This window comes from Microcebus murinus, chromosome 6, assembly GCF_040939455.1.
Source record: "Microcebus murinus isolate Inina chromosome 6, M.murinus_Inina_mat1.0, whole genome shotgun sequence".
In the NCBI taxonomy this organism is placed as follows: Eukaryota; Metazoa; Chordata; class Mammalia; order Primates; family Cheirogaleidae; genus Microcebus; species Microcebus murinus.
The window spans coordinates 39104030-39119856 of record NC_134109.1 but is presented as its reverse complement, the minus strand read 5'-3'; the positions used below and the strand labels follow the sequence as shown (position 1 = coordinate 39119856).

Sequence of the window (15827 nt, the reverse complement as noted above, 5' to 3'; positions counted from 1 at the left end):
TGCCCCAAGGCTTTTCATTTCTTGAATGATATGCTAAGGCTTGGAATCTACCCAAACCTCCTTGAAACACCCTCTGCAAAGTTTAATCTAATTTAAATTAACTTATTCTTCAACATAAAATGCTCCTTCTTATTTCTCTTTATTTTTTTGAGTGAGCACATGGACATATTTTTGTGTTTCTAAACATGTGGATACTGGAGCAATTTAGAAAGAAAAAACACTACATATTTCTTTATTCCAGTCATGTTAAAAGCAGTGGCAGAAAAACATAATTCTGAGAACTTCTGGCCCTGGCACCATGCAGATTATTTCACAATATGCAAATGATTAAGCAGCAATATAATTAAAGTTCCTACCAAATGTTTCTCTGATTATAACACACATTTTTTAAAGTGATGGTCCTGAAGTCTCATTTTATCTTCTAACCATTTCTATGTACTGCTTACATTCAAATTTTGGCTTTGCAAATAAAACACTAGAACACATATTTGCCAAAAATAAGTATTTTTGTGGAGAAGTCAAATTCTGCAGGCCTAAAGCAGAGTATAGGTATATAACAAGGCTTTTTGGTAAATTTCTAAACATGCCTCTGCTCCCTCTACTTCAAGGAACTTGTGAGTGTAATATAGAATTTTTGAAACAAACCAAAAAAGTATTGAACTCTTCCTGAGCATATATGGAGTGGCTGACTACAAATTGGTCAGCTTCTCTAAACTAAACATTTAAACATGCATAGTTTTTAATTGGCCAGGACACTTTGAAGAAAGTAAAGATAGAGGAAAATGTAGTATTAAACAAGTGAATAAAAATGCTTTTCCAGTAATAACAATGAAATAATTGTGAAGGCAATGCAGTACATGAGGATCCATCCTTAAAGACACCTACCATATGCCCACTCCACCTACTCTTCTAGGTTTCATATTTACCTTTGCTGGGGTTGTTCCTCCTATCAACAGTTCTCTGGTTCTACCGCTGAGCCATTCTAGGGGGAAGAGCTAGCTAGCTGGTGTGTGCACATTCTCTCTTCTCTCTCTCTCTGTCTCTCTCCTCCTCCTCCTCTCTCTCCCTAACCCCTTTTACTCAAAATTTTAGCTATGCATTTTGCTTTCAATATCTGAATGAGAAAGTCCTCGACATAAGAGAAGGATGAGCTATATGTCAAAATGAGCTATTCATCCCTGGTGATCATTAGAGAGTGTCACAAGAGAAGAAATGTACCCAAGAGGGTCTTGCAAAACCTCAACTCTGGGAATTGTGTTCTACCTAAAGACTCTCTATCATTTCAGCAGCCCATTCATTTACTCAAAAAATATTTATCATGTGCTATTATATCCAGCACTGTGTTAACATCAGCAAGGCATTAAATCTTCAAAGTAGTTTCTTATTCTACACTTATGTTGACACATTTAGGTGGGGCCTTAAATTCTCTACTCAGCTAAATGCTTTAGTTCCCTTCTAAGTAATTTGTCATTTTCGGGCACATTTAAGTGGGTTTTATTTTTCATCAATGGAATTCTACCATACATGATGGCATCTATATAGGAGTTCAAATTATGCAGAATAGAGATAGCAAAATCCAATTATTATAGAGTTAAACATCATTTCATAATTAAATTACTGGGGTTAAACTTCCAGATTCTAGACTCAGAGCTTCAAAAAATAAATTTCAGCTTTGGCTACCCTAAAAGACTAATCAAACCTTAGGTCTCTATAGGATAACTTGTGTTTCTTTTAGAGTTCCAGACAAAAGGAGGAAAAGGCCATAATCTGCCCTCACTGGAAACTCTAGCATCACAAGAATTTTCCCAGGCGGCTTTGTGGCAGTCTAAGGTAGGCTTCAAGTATGTTGTAACTACTATTCATTAAATAAATGACCATTGTGCTAAGCACTTTACATTCAATACTTCAGCTCGTTTTTTTTTTAAGCTTCCCCTGCAGTGAGGTATTGTAGCTCCTATAATATTTCCAGTGACGAGATCGAGGCTCAGAGATGTTAGGTAACTTTGCCCAGAGCCACACAATTTAATTTTGTCTAAGTGATGTGGTATTGTTTTATTCTGCTTCCCTGGTCAATTCTCTCTGTAATGTGTTTCCACGTTAAGAAAAAAACAATCACCCGTGGAGGTTGGGGAGAGAGATGTGGGCTGATAACGCTGTCTGGGAAAGATTTCTGAACACAAGAGGAAAGAAAAAGAGAAATTTCTGAAAGAAAACAAACCAGTCGCAGCTGTTTGGGTTAAGGAGAAAAATGCCTTGAGGGGCCCTCGTTCAACTTCCTCCTACCTACCGTGAGGTTGCGCCTGCATAGGGCGTGGTGACTGACATGCGACTAAGACCCACGGATGGATGGCTGCGTGGGGGTCAGAGCGCCAACTCCTCATCTCCCATTACGCCACCTCCACCGCGTCTTCCAGCCGCAGGCTGGGAGCTTCCACCCCAGGGACAGCGAGGCCCGGAGGCAGATGGAAGCTGCTGACTGATGGGGGGCCGAGCGCGAGGGTGCTGAGCGAGGCCCGTGCGTCCTGGCCGGTCCGTCGCAGGATCCCGGCAGCAGTGGACGCGCGGGCTGGGCGCGCTCATCCTGCGCGCCCGAGCTGGGCCAGGTAGGAAGGGACAGCTCGGCCCAAGAGCTGGCCCGGGGTCTTGGAGCAAGTGGGGGCTGCAAAGGCTGGGCCTGGGCCTGCGCTGCCGCCCTCGGGGACCTCAGGGCCCTTGTCGCCCTTGTGGCCCTGAGGCCGCCGGGCCCAAGCACATAGGGTAGAGACCGCGCTAGCCTGTAGGGGTCCGCGCAGGGTCTGAGGCCGCGGGTTCTCCTTCCCACTCCGGGAAGACAGACTCCACCGTGGCGGCGGCAGCTGCCCACGCTGTCTGGAGGAGCGGGGCGCTTGGGACGCGGCAGACAAGCGGGCCCCGAGGGGCGCTCGGGCCTCAAGCGCCCTGCTCTCTCCCCGCTCTCCTCCTCCTTCCCGGGCTCAGAAAGCCTGCCAGCCGCGGCCCCAGCCCTCCCCCCGCCTGCTCTGGGCTCCGCTTTCCCTCCATCAACTCCAGGCCGAATTCAATCCGAGAAGGCTCCTTTGAGCTTTTGTGTTTGCTGGGGGAGATGTGGGCGCAGGAGGGATCGCGTTACAACTTTCATTTCCTGAAATGTTTGAGGGAACATCCAGGGTTTTTATCCCCACATCAGGCCGGGCGATGGGCTCGAGTTTCAGGCCTTGTCACTCAGCTGTCACCAAACAAACGAAGCTCTCAGAGCCCAGGAGAGAGAGAGCTACCTGCTATTCATGACCCCTGGAGCAGGTGATCGCTCATGGGAAAAACAGGTAGAATTAATCATAGGGCTGTTCTCTGTTTCCTCTCCTTTTTGGCAGATCTGCCCACAGTGTGAAACCTATCAGAAAACAAATTAACTCTTTCTTGTCCCCCAGGGAAACTAAAAATACGTTTTTAGAAAACTAAACACACACATTCACACCAAATGACAGTATGTGAGTTGGAGGGAACATCTTGCATCCCGCTCCACTTTGCGATATTTAAGTTTGTGGGGTTCCCATCTTGGTAGGACTTGGAACTTGGGAGAACTGGGAGAGAATGAGGGATCGTCCTATCAAGTCCTACCTACTGGAAGGAGCCCTAGATATGGTCCCTGAACTCAGATATATTCCAATGTCTCCTTCCTGCCTGGAGTCTATGCAGGTGGGCTTGATTCTAGTTAAAGGAAAATCTCTATTTCAACACGATTGCCTAAGAAATGTCTGTAAATGTGAGTTTCACCTCTCCCCTAGACTCTTCCCTAAATCAATCATGTTGAGCATCCATGTTGGGTTCTGCATTAGAAAATCCAAACACGTTCAAAATCTCCCCATTCATTTCAATTCTAGTTTAACTAACTCAATTCTAACTTAAATTTTAAAAAAATTATTTTTTGCCTTAGTTGAACTAAAGCTGAAAGGTCAGCAGACTGGTGTTCTTTGTTTTTGTAGAAATTCTTTAACTGCTATTTATAAAACATAATACAAATTTTAAATTGTATATTTATTTTCTACTTTGCTCTACTTTTCCTTTTTCCATATTTCTTTCCTCTCCCTAGAAAATAAGAAGAAAAGAGGAAATTCATCTAGATTTGCTTCTAAGATATACTGATATTAGTTAACCAAGACACCTTGGAAGTCTTGAACTGATTTTTTAAAGTAGAAATATGGTAAGGGGCCTGTCTTGTCATTCTGCCTTTTAGTTCTTCCATAAAAGATTCTTTTTGTATGAGAAATGGGGAGATATACTTTATATGTAAAATAATCCTCCTGGCCTTCTTTATGAAGATTTTGTCTGTTTATTTTGAAAATAGCCATTGGTTCCAGATTCCCAGAATTGATTTTCTTAGATTAGCTATTTGTACTCGGAGGTAGAGCCCTGAGCAATATTATTCTTCAATTAAAATCAAGAACTTGACTTTAGGAGGAAGCATGTTATGTTTATATAGCATCAGCAATGCATAGAAAATATTCACCCCATATAGCTGAAGACAAAGTTTCAATTGTTTAAATGTTCTTTTCACTTCATAGATACTAAGGCATGTTGATCTTCTATTTAGCTTAATTTTTTAAAAGCTTGTAACCTACTGTCATCTTCAAGGCATTTTAAATAAATACAGAGCTATTGCAGTCTTCCTTGCAACAACCTCTTTGACTTAGACGTAAAATTACCTTTTGCAAAGTATGGAAGACAGCCATGTCACCCTCAAAATGTGCATTTTCTCTACAAGCACTCTAAGTCTCTTCTCCCCTCCATCACGGTTCCCAGCACTACCACACATACCCAAAAAAGCTGCACAAGTTAAGGGAGACATTATTGCATGTAGATGTTTACATTTCAATATATTATCTGCGTGAAAGCCAACCAAAAATCTCACCACTATGTGGGTTTGGTTTGTTCAGTTTTGGGGGAGGGGGTGTTCACATGCCCATTGGCTTTTCCTAGTATTAGGACCATTTGGATAACTGGCAACTCAAAACTGAAGTGTTGCAAAGCCGCTAAAATCTTGCCTCTTGAGGGCAAAGAAAGAAAAGAAAGGAGAAAGAAAAAAACGGGAGAGTAGTTGAGTTTGTAAAAATATTAAGAAAAGGACAAGATCAAGAAAAGGACATCTAGACAGTCGATTTTACAGGCATTCTGGCTGCAAACTGCAGATTTTCTATCAAGGATGCCCACTCACCAGCTTTAGGAAATGTTAAAGAATATTTCAATATTCTTCTTCAAGAATCCTAAGGCATTCAATTTAATGGCTTATGTCCGTAAAAATATGTAGTCTAGGACTGTTTTTTTCTTTATGATCCCACATGCATATCAGCTGCAGTCCTGAATCACCACCAACTCCCCACCTCCCCCCTAACATTGTTTCTTTTATAAATAAGCGATGGCATTTAAAAAGCTATAAGCAATTTAAAATCCCAAATTCAAATAAATTTTATAACAAATTAAATTTACCTGTGTTAATCCATGGGCATTTCTACTTGGCTCTGCCTATGTCAGCCCCATATATTTATCTCCTAAGTTGGGATGAGAGAAAGACAGGGGACAAGATGATAGTACACATTTCCATGCCTTATTATAGTAAGTAAAGGGCCAGAATCTAAATACCTATCTACTTAATTTCTGTCTTTTTAATGACAGTGAAGAAGGGAGAGTAACCAGTATCACCTAATAGTATTTTAATTACAGTTGAGTAGGCACTTCAGGTGGGCAGTGAGTGTGTGTTAAGTCTGAAGTTAACTTTTTTCAAAAATAAGATTGCTCAGGTTTTGGTTTTTGCTAGTTTGTTTTTGTTTCTTTCCTGCATTTTCTTATTTGGCCACAGAAAAGAATGTGATTTTGAGAATATTTTAACATTATGGCAAAGTTAATGAGCACTTTCCCCAAAAAGGGGGGGCGGGTGCAGAGGGGAGATTCCCACATAGCAAAACAGATGGAGGGAACAGACCTTAAGGTGTTTGTACTCTACCTGCTGAGAACTGTGGTCTCTGCTGTCCTTTAACAAGTTAAAAGGAGAAGAGCTTAAATTCGGATTGGAGAAGAGACAGGAGTCCACGCGCCTCAAGCAGTCTCTTTCTCTTTGTTTTTAAATGCTACTGCAGTGTTGTTTCTCGCAGTCTGAAAGGACCACAGCGTCTAAAACCCTGATTGTCATCCTCAGTGGGAGAACAGGTTTCCAATTTCATCAGCTGGAACAAAATTGTATGAGTGTGTACTCTGTTTAAAACACTAGAGAAAATGTGGCCTTTCCAGGGCAGCACTGTTTCTGTGTAGACAAATAGCCATCAATTCGCCCACGATTTTGATTATTTTCGTTCCTGGCTGGTTCACCCATCTGTTATCTAACCCGTTCCCTTTAGAGACTCTTCCAAGTGGAGTTATTGGATTCATTCAGAATGAGGGAGAGGTCATCATGACCTTGAGAGGCTACAAAGTCCCCACCTGGCTAAGGTGGCAGAGTATGCATGCAAGATATGGAACTAAGCTCTCAGGTACCCCTGAGTGTGAATTGTCCCTGGGGGCGAGGTGGGCAGAAACATTAGTTCCACTGGCTTCGGGCGGCTGGAGAAGATGGTGTGAGTGTTTTTAGAGTGTTCTTCTGGGGAGAGCTTGTAAAATGTAGAAATGGCGTGGAGACAGCACGTGGGACGCAGGCCACCAGCAATCTTCCACACCTTAATCGTGACCTACTTGTCCCCGTCAATGCCAGTAGCCCCATCAAATCAGGGCAGAATGTGCGCCACAACAGCTCTACCCGAAGCGCGCTGCGGGCCTCGGCCGGTGCCTTCCCCCTGGGGCCCGGGCTGTGCGTGGGAAAGAAGCCGTTGCTCGCCCCAGGGCGGCGGTCGAGGGGTAAACTCCCGACCCAGCCTCGCCAAGGAAGCGGAGCTCACGCCTGCTCCTCCTGGAGACTGTAGAAGCCAGGGCCCTCTCCCCAGCGCGAAAGGTTCTAGCGACAAGCGCAGGAAGGGGCGCACTCCCTGGCTGGCACCCCTCCGCCGAGCGCACGGGTGAAGAGTTCAGCTCAAAAAGCCAAAGCCAAGGTGCCAGGAAGCGAAGAAGGAAGCAGGCGGTATCCGAGGCAAGGACAGGGAGGCATAGGCAGCAGGACCTAGGCTGCCCCCCACCAGGCTCCAAGGCCTAAGCCGTCTGCTCTGTGCCCGGAAGCGCGGTGCTTGAGAACCAGGGAGCGTTCACGGCTGCACCCGGGCCAGGGAGCAGCACGCAGCCAGGACGGCTTTATCGCGCCGCCACCGGGCCTGGTCCAACCCCGCAATTGTGCGTTCCGCGCCGCTCAGGTGCCTGGCCTGAAACTTAGCTCTCAGACTCACGGAGGGCGACTGGGAGTTGGGCCTGAGAATTGGCCTCAGAGAACCCAAGACGACGACAGCTGGACAGCTGTGTAGCCCGGCGAAGCTCAGGCAGAGGCCTCCTCCTTTGGCCTTCTGAGACCAGCCTGGCAGCCTCTGCTCTCAGGGACTCCGCAGGCCGGACCATTAGGGCCCCCGCCTGCAGCTGCGCTAGGATCCGGGTCCTGAGAGGCGCGCGATCTCTCTGAAGGCGAAGAAAAGGCTCTGCCCCGGCAGGGAGCAGAGAGCAGCGGCGCCCGAACTTCCCGCACCTCCGAGGGCCCAGTGGCAGGAACCGACTCCGGAGTGTGCGGGTGGCAGGAGAAGCTCGCCAGTTCTCTACAGCCAGAGAAGCGCGGAATGCCAGCCTCCGGATCCCCAACCTGGAGTCCTGCCTGCAGGGTTTGCCAAAGACCTGCAGGCGGGGGCTGGGGGGAGGTGTTAGGAAGTGAAGCCCCCTCCAGCCTCGGCTGCCGGGGCCTCCGCCGCCGCAGCAGCAGCAGCAGCGCAGCGGTCGCAGAGCAGGAGAAAGGCCGCTCCGCGCGGGTTCGGTGCCAGGTGCCTGGCTGGCCCCCAGCTTGCGGGGCAGAGCCGCGTAACAAGGGTCGCCGCTCAGCAAACTCAGAGCTCGCCCGTAAGCGCCAACGCCACTGCCTCTTCCTGGAAGCTTCCACTCCAGCTCGGGGTCAAGACCAAGCTGTCTGTCCAGAAAATAAGTTCAGGACTGGTGGTGCGCGGCCCGGCGCCGCCTTTCTCCTGGCCTGAAGCTCTCTGGGCTCTTGAGTCCTCACTACCTGATAAACCAAACATTCGGGAACCGTGGGCCTCTGAAAATAAGGAAGCTTCCTTCTCAGCCAAGAGGTCAAGGGGAGAAGGCAGTGGGGACTCAAACAATCATGTTTTCCGATTTAAAACGTTAATTTTTTTTTTTTTACCCAACTATATTTTGTCATTTCACTTGGCAAAATGCTATAAGGTTTCGTCCTAAAAACACTTGATAAGCCGTTGTTCATTACTTTTGGCTATCGTTATGAAATCTGTAGAGGAGAAACGAAAAGTGACTGTGGACACAGTTAAACTGCAACGCCGAGAAGGTGAATTGGAGGTCCCTTAACAGCTGGTTCTCGAAGATTTCCTCGAGGGAAAAAAAAATATGGTTAGTTTCCCCTAATGATCACTCTAAAATGATTGCCAAGAAAATTCAAAGCAACATCCAGCTTTCTCGCCTCCTCTTGCTTGTCCCTCTTTTAGCAGACTGAGCCGAGGATGGTGGAAGACGGCATATTGTGCAATTTCTTATTAAACACATCTGGAATATGCGCGCTCTGGATCTAGTGCCAGGAATTTTACAAAGAGTTTATGGCTGTGACAGAAAATTGTCCTTTTAACGAGTTTACAAGCAGTAATCACGGGGGCTTTTAAAGGACCGGCCCTCCTGCTCCTTGCCAGATTTGCAGACATTTCCAAGATTCACCAACCAAGGCAGCAGGAAGTGGGCCCCGGCCGCCCTGGGAGACAGAACTTCCACGAGTCTAAAATTATGCCAAGCAAAGCTGGAAGAGTGGGGGGTAGTCATCGAAGTAGGAAGAGAGGGCATGTAAGAAATTAAAGTAATTGGCCCTTCCTTATTTTCCAGAGAGATTTCCGCAGCTCCTTTGAAGCCTGTCAGGGTCATTGAAAGCTATCTTTGTGCAGGGTGTTTGTTTTGGGGAGTGAATGTGAAGAATGTGCGGAGATTCCCTGTGAGAGCCCCTCCTGCAGAGGGTGGCATTTCTCCGTGGCCCAAGACAGGGAGAATAAACACCCTAGTGACTTAAATAAACACCGACTTAATGATCCAAAACACTAACAAGGGAGATTGGAACCCTGAGCTCCCAACCCAAATGATGGTCTCTGAGCGGCTGTGTGCACATCTGTCCATCACTGGAGGAAAAAATGACTTTATAAGTAAAAGTGACTACAGTTAAGTACAGTGACCATTTCTCCCTTGAACTCAGTCAAAGCCATTTGACAGTTTTTAAAAACTTTGTGTTAAGAAGACTTTAATTTCACATACACCTCAATTTTCTGGATCAGAATAGGAAGGATAGGTAAGAGTAAGAAAGAAATACTATATTAATGGTGACACTTATGGATAGGGAAAAATCAAAATTATGAAACTGTCATGTCAGAAAATAAATAGACTCTCCCTGGGGAACAATATTTTACAAAGCACAAGCAAGCCAATCCTGTTATCCTGAGTAGAATTTTAATAAATAATGCCATTTGTTTCACTAATTTTAAAAGCTAAATACAGAAGATACATCATTTTGCCCCAGGCAAAAATAATATGGAGCCTACATGATTACTGGAATTTTTCTGGACACTATCCGGCAGCACTGCAAAAGAGCTCCTGTCCTGCTGGTCTGCTTTCTATTTGTACAAATTAATTCACAATGTTTCTATCCTTGTTTGAGTTCCCTTTTCCCTTTTTTTTTTCCAAGCAGATAAATTATTTTTACTTTCACAGTCTTGTCATAAACTTGTTAACACAAAAGAGCTGAGTTAACATATGAATGCTGTGGAAAAGAGCTAGTGGTAAACAAAATTGCTTATCTAAATAATAAAAATAAATAAATACCCCAACTAAATTCGCTTTTTTTCTGTCATATAATTAACCTAGTCACTACTCTTGGTTCCGATGATGGCCTTCAAAGTACCCTGCAATTCATAGCCACCATTAAGAAAGCAAGAAGACAATTACTGTTTTAAAAAATAGGGCCCATTGACAGCAATATACAACTCACCTTTCAGAAACAGAATCATACTCCTGGTGTTCTACTAAGTTTTAATTTAGACTGGTTTAGGTACAATAGAAAAGAAACCTGAAAACACATGCTGTTTTAGTAACAAATACCAGGTTGCCAGATTTGTAGGCATACTTTTGCAAGCTAGAAACTAAGAACAGAAGAAACCCTTAACAGGAGTAGGCTACAGATGAAAGCTTCGAGGGCATGAGAAGTAAATGGCATTCAGGAAAGTGTTTTTTCACATTGGTACATTTTTAGAGTTTGTCATTTTAAAAAAAACCCAAGAAAACAAACAACAACCAAAAAACCCCACTAAATTTGACAAAAAATAGTTGTATTACTAATGGTCACTTCTATTTCTAACTGCCTCACATAGACAGCATTAAGACATTTAGGCACTTGTTTTTCCCTCCTAATACTGTTATTTTAATCTACATAAAATTGTTTAACACTAAATATGAAAAATGTAAACTTAAATTTTACTCATCAAAAAGTTATAAGATTATATTTTTCCTATTCACCTTAAGAATGCAACCAGTTCCTCCCAGGCTGGAGGCTCTTATTTTCATTATTTTCATCTCCCTCTGTTTCTTTCTCTCTTTCTCTTCATTTCCTTTTCCTCTTCCCAAAACATTTCTCCATAAATAAATTAAAAGGAAATAATTAAAATTCAGTTGATTTGTAATTCCTGTTCGATGTAAAAAAGAAAGACTACTGAAGCAGGAGCATCAGTTGCCCAGAACCAGACTGAGTGACTGGGTGCTTTTGTTTGTTTGGGTTTTTGCCCCCTGATCTCTGCACTGGGAAGGGAAATGCAAAAGTGGAAAGAGTCAGAGAAAAGAGGGAAACTAAGCTTGAAATCACTGTTGGTTTTGATTTTTAAAAAGATGTTTGTGAAAGTCCACCATTCCTTTATGCACAAAGAACCCCAGAACGAGCTGCAAAAATGTTCCTGATTTCTATTTACAAGTGTCCCTAGTCGCTGCGGTGGTTGCTGCTCCAGCCATCCCTTTGAGGCCCCAGTCCCTCCCCACTTAGGACCCCAAGTCCACCAGACTGGAGGTAAGGGGGCCGAGCAGAGAGTCCTGGAGCTGATGCTGGTGGGCCTGCAGGCCGTGGCTGGGCTGTGAGGCCGTTAAGCCCGGGAGAGAATAGTTTGAGCTCCTGGCATGGCCCATATTGCCCTGCAGCAGAAGGACCGAGTTCTGGTCTGGACTTTGGGGAGGTGAGAATTCCTCTTCTGAGCTGGACATGAGCGGCTTGCCCCCTTCCAGAGGAGAGAGTTGATTCTGCTTGTTGGAGGAGGAGTTATTGTTTTCGGTGTTCTCCCTAAGAAATAGAGGACAACACCATATGGTTAAAAAAAAAAAAAGTAGGGTGAAAAAAGTGTGAAATGGAGGGAGGAGAAGTGGAAGAGGGAAAGGGCCATTGTGCAATCTGTCGCCAACCCAAATGGAGGAGCTCTGCCCTCCCACCCATCCCCAAGGGTCATGGGGGAGGTGAGGAGGCAGAGGAGTTGGGGAAAACAGGGGTCGGTCTACGACAGAGCCTGCCCTTTCCAGCCAGGTCCCTTTCTCTTCCAGATTTCAGGAAGCCAGATGAACAGGGTTTATTTGAAACAAAAAAATGTGTTTTAATTTTGTTCAAGCAGTTACTTTAAATACCTGTCAACTAGCACCATGTTTAGATGTAAATAAGTTTGAAAATCTTCCAATGAATGGTTGCTGGTGATAAAGAAATTATCAGGGTACAAACATAGCGCCCAATGCACACATATTTGGAGTGAATCAAGTCAATTGCCTGTTCCCATCTGAGGAAACAAACATCGAGTTTCCCTGCCCCTGCCCAGAGGCGGTGGTTTCGGAAACACAGGGCAGGTCTGGGGAAGTGGTGCCCAGAGGGGCCCAGTGACCTGAGTAAACACAGGGAGCGCAGCCAGTCACTGTGATTTCATCAGCGAGTGGGCCCTCGGGCCTGCCGTACAGGATGGCCTTTTTGTAACTAAAGGCTAAGTGGAACCGTACAAAAATCCCTGTTCCTATGTTACTTGCTCACTCCTCGGCCTCTCACGGCCCCCTCTCAAACACCCTATCACCGTCCACCCCAACCCACTCTTTCCCGGCAGGGGCAGCGAGCGGGCGCGGCGCGCCGGACGGAGCGACAGTCCCGGCGCTCGGTCCGGGTTAACTTGAGGATTTCGCTGCCCTCGCTTCCGCCTTCCGAACGCTCGCCCGTCCTCCCCACTCCTAGCGCCTGCCTGTCTCCCCCTTTCTCTCCCCTTACCCTCACGGTCTCTCCCAGAGAGACCGTTTCAGTTGAGTTTATCCTTGCTCTGTGGTTTTTCCACCCAGAGGGGAAGGAAAAAGCGAGATCTTCGGTCCCCGGGCTTGGAAGCGAACAAAGGAAAGCTAGCCGGCCCCTGCGCTCAGGTTTCCCCCAAACTCCTTGGCTTTGAGAAGCGCTCTCCCCGCCACAGCCGCTCCCCGGCGTTCTTCCGAATCTCGGTAGGAAACTACAGCGAACGGGTGGAGCCCGGCCAGGTGGCCGACTGTGTCGATGCGAGGAGGAGAGAGGCATAGGCGAATTTTTTAAAAATACTGCCTTCTGAGCGCCAGTGCCAGAGACGTCTTCGACGGGAGACCCTTTCCTCCCCCGGGGCGGCGGCGCGGGCAACCAGAGCCAGGAGCTGCAGCGCCCGCGACCACGCGCAAGGGAGAAAGACGAGGATCAATTCTTCCTGAGCTTGGGGCGCTGGGGCGTGTAAATGCAGCACCAACTCTTCCCAAAGCTCGCTTTTCGGTGTATTTCTTTTAAAGACTCCTCCCTTTGTCCAGTTAGTGCAGAATGAAGCAGGCGACCTCTCATCCAAAAGACTACCAGAATAGAGCGAGAGGAGAACCGGACCAGAGTTGGGGCAGAGATGTCTCAGGCCAGCTTCACCCCGCTGGGGAGCAAGAGGAGAGAGGTTCACGACCCTTAGCTCCCACCGAATCCCTTTCCTAGCCATACCAATCAACACTTCCCTTCCCGTTGATTTAGAAACTCAACTCAACCCCCACTCCTCACCGCAGCCAGGCAGGGAGACAGGAAAAACAAACCTAGCGCCAATATTTCCTGACACACACCCCAAAGAAACCCACGCGCGGGGGCTCAAAGCAATTGAGGCCCCATCCCTAGCAAGCAACCTCAGAGTTCATGAACTTTCGCTGCAGTGCCGGGGAGGCCCGGGCGCCGCCCCGTGGACGGGCTCTGGCCGGCGGGGAGGACTTGGTGGCGGTTGCCTGCGGGGGCGGAAAGGGATGGAAGGGAAAAGAAGGCTTCCTGGGGTCGCTCGAGCCGCGGGAAGCACGCCCCGTACCTTTCCTTGGCCTCCGCGGCCCGGTCTCTTTGCCTCCGGTTCTTAAACCAGTTGCTGACCTGGGTGGTGGTGAGGCCGGTGGCCTCGGCCAGCTCCCGCTTCTCACGCGGCGAGGGGTAGGGGTTGTGCGCGTACCACTCCCGCAGCACGCCCCGCGACTTCTCCTTGAAGCAGTAGCTGGTCTCCTCACCGTCCCAGATGGTGCGCGGCAGCGGGAATTTTCGGCGCACTCGGTATTTGCCCACGGCGCCCAGGGGTCGACCACGCAGCTTCTCAGCCTCCACGTAGTGCGCCTTCAGCCACAGTTGCTGCAGTTTGGGGTGGTTGTGAGGCGAGAACTGGTGGCTCTCCAGGATCTTGTAGAGCTCGCGGAAATTGCCGCGGTGGAAGGCGACCACCGCCTTGGCCTTGAGCACGCTCTCGTTCTTGTGCAGGTGGTCGCAGGCAGGCAGTGACCACAGGAACCTACCCAGACGCTCCAGGTTTCCGCCTTGCTGTAGAACCTCGCACACGCACGCCACTTGCTCCTGCGTAAAACCAAACGACGGCAGCATCGACATGGCTGGGGCCTGCCGGGGCGCACAGCCGGGGCGCACGCGGAACAGAGCAGAGCCGAAAAAGCGGGGGGCGGAGGCCGCAGGGAGGGGGGCGCGGCAGCTGCTAACCCCCTCCCTAGGCTGTGCGTAGGCGAAAAAGCGAGTCGGAACTTGGGAGTGAGCTGCCAAGGAGGAGAAGGAGGAATAGTGGAGAGAGCGCTAGACGCAGAGCAGCCGGCGCACTCTGCAGCCTTTGGGCCTTGCCGGCTCCGACCTCCCGCCCGGTGGATGCTGCTAGTTGCCGGGGAACTTGGTTTCTGTTCTCCCAGCAGCTGCCTTAAAGCGCGCAGCGTCCCCAGCACTCTGATTGGCTGCGGGCGGCGCCTATCCGGGGCTGGCCAGCCTGCGCGCCGCCCGGCCGGGCCGCAAGGCCGCGCCGCCCCGCGCGGGGAGGGTGAAGCTGCGGAGCTGGGGCGGGGAGTGGGGGAGTAGGGAGTGGTGGGAGGGGAAGAAACTAGAAAGGTGTGAAACGAGGTGGGGTCGGAGAGAAGGAGGCGAGCTGGGTAGAGGGACTGTAGGGAATGGGTGAGCGTGTCCGGACCCTACAACGCGGGCCCGGTCTCCAATATCACCTAAGGGGAACTCCGCACTTCTCTACACACATCTACGACTCTAATCCTTAGTTCACCTCCTCTCTCTCTGCACTCTTGTCCCCATCCCTTGCAGACTTGCCTTTTCCCGGTGAGCTCATACTTAATTACATTAATGTTGGAATAAATAAATAATGAATTGATGAATAGCTTATGGAGCGCGATAAATAATACAAGAGCAGACCAAGGCACCCGGCTGCAGCCTCTGGAAAAGTAGCTTCTCTCCTGGTTGGCTTCAGCTCGAGGAGCCCACCTAATTCCCCCATGAACCCCCAACACCTTCCAAAGGTCACAAGTACTCCCATCTGGACAGCGTTTTGATCGCAAAGGGATGACACAATTTGGGACCAAGGGAAGAGCTGTTTAGAATCTACTTGCTGAACAGGTAGAGACTCTGGAGGTTCATTTGTGATTTGGTATCTTAATGTTCTATGGTTTAAGCCCACAGGATTCTGTACTCAGTTTCCCCATCTGCGCGGTTGCGTTTTTCCAATGCCACGTCTGCTACTGAGGAATGCCGAGAAGCTTTACTTGTTATTAGCAAAAATGCTTTGGGAACCTCGTACGAAAGGCGCTGGATGGGGTGTAAATTAAATAAAACTGTGCCCAGCTCCAATAACCGTTCGGTTGTAACATAATCCTTGCCCTGCTCTGAGAGGGACACTGCCCTCAAAGCGAGGACGACAGCGGCTCCAAGAAGATTAAATAAGGAGGGGTGGGGTGTGTGTGTGTGTGTGTGTGTGTGTGTGTGTGTGTGTGTGTGTGTGTGTAGATTGCAATGCTGGCCTATTTTGCTGCCAGGGAATGAGAGATGTCCTGCAATTTAAGTCCCATCATCTGCTATTTTGTTTATGTGTGAAGAATGCTTAGTAAAACTGCACAAACAAATGAAGCTGTAATTATCTTAAGCCTCATTTGCACACCTTGTCCCAAAGCAATTATTTAAAAAGATTTTGAAAACAATTAGCCTCTCTAAACAAAGATAATCTATTGTCAGTAGCTGAGACTGGCAGGAGATAAGAACAATGTGTGGAGATAAGGGAAGCCAAATGGTGGAAAGAGAGTGACTTTATGACTACACTTATCTCTGATTAGATAAGTTCAAAACAGTATTCTAA

At 47.7% G+C, this 15827-nt stretch overlaps 1 protein-coding gene across 1 annotated transcript; it reads right to left on the bottom strand.

The window, feature by feature from the left end:
• Positions 1–8325: 8325 nt before the first annotated feature.
• Positions 8326–14371, bottom strand: SIX1 (SIX homeobox 1). The gene is made up of 2 exons (XM_012777637.3): positions 13524–14371; positions 8326–11494 (listed from the first exon to the last, which is right to left on the bottom strand). The coding sequence occupies exons 1-2, from the start codon at positions 14081–14083 to the stop codon at positions 11200–11202; spliced, it is 855 nt and encodes a 284-aa protein (XP_012633091.1). The 5' UTR covers positions 14084–14371; the 3' UTR covers positions 8326–11199.
• Positions 14372–15827: the final 1456 nt, after the last annotated feature.

Excerpts from the sequence above, each read along its gene's own strand:
- SIX1 (XM_012777637.3), bottom strand. The coding sequence starts at position 14,083 with ATGTCGATGCTGCCGTCGTTTGGTTTTACGCAGGAGCAAGTGGCGTGC. Across the intron at positions 11,495-13,523 it reads GCCGCGGAGGCCAAGGAAAG|GGAGAACACCGAAAACAATA; the intron begins GTACGGGGCGTG and ends TCTATTTCTTAG.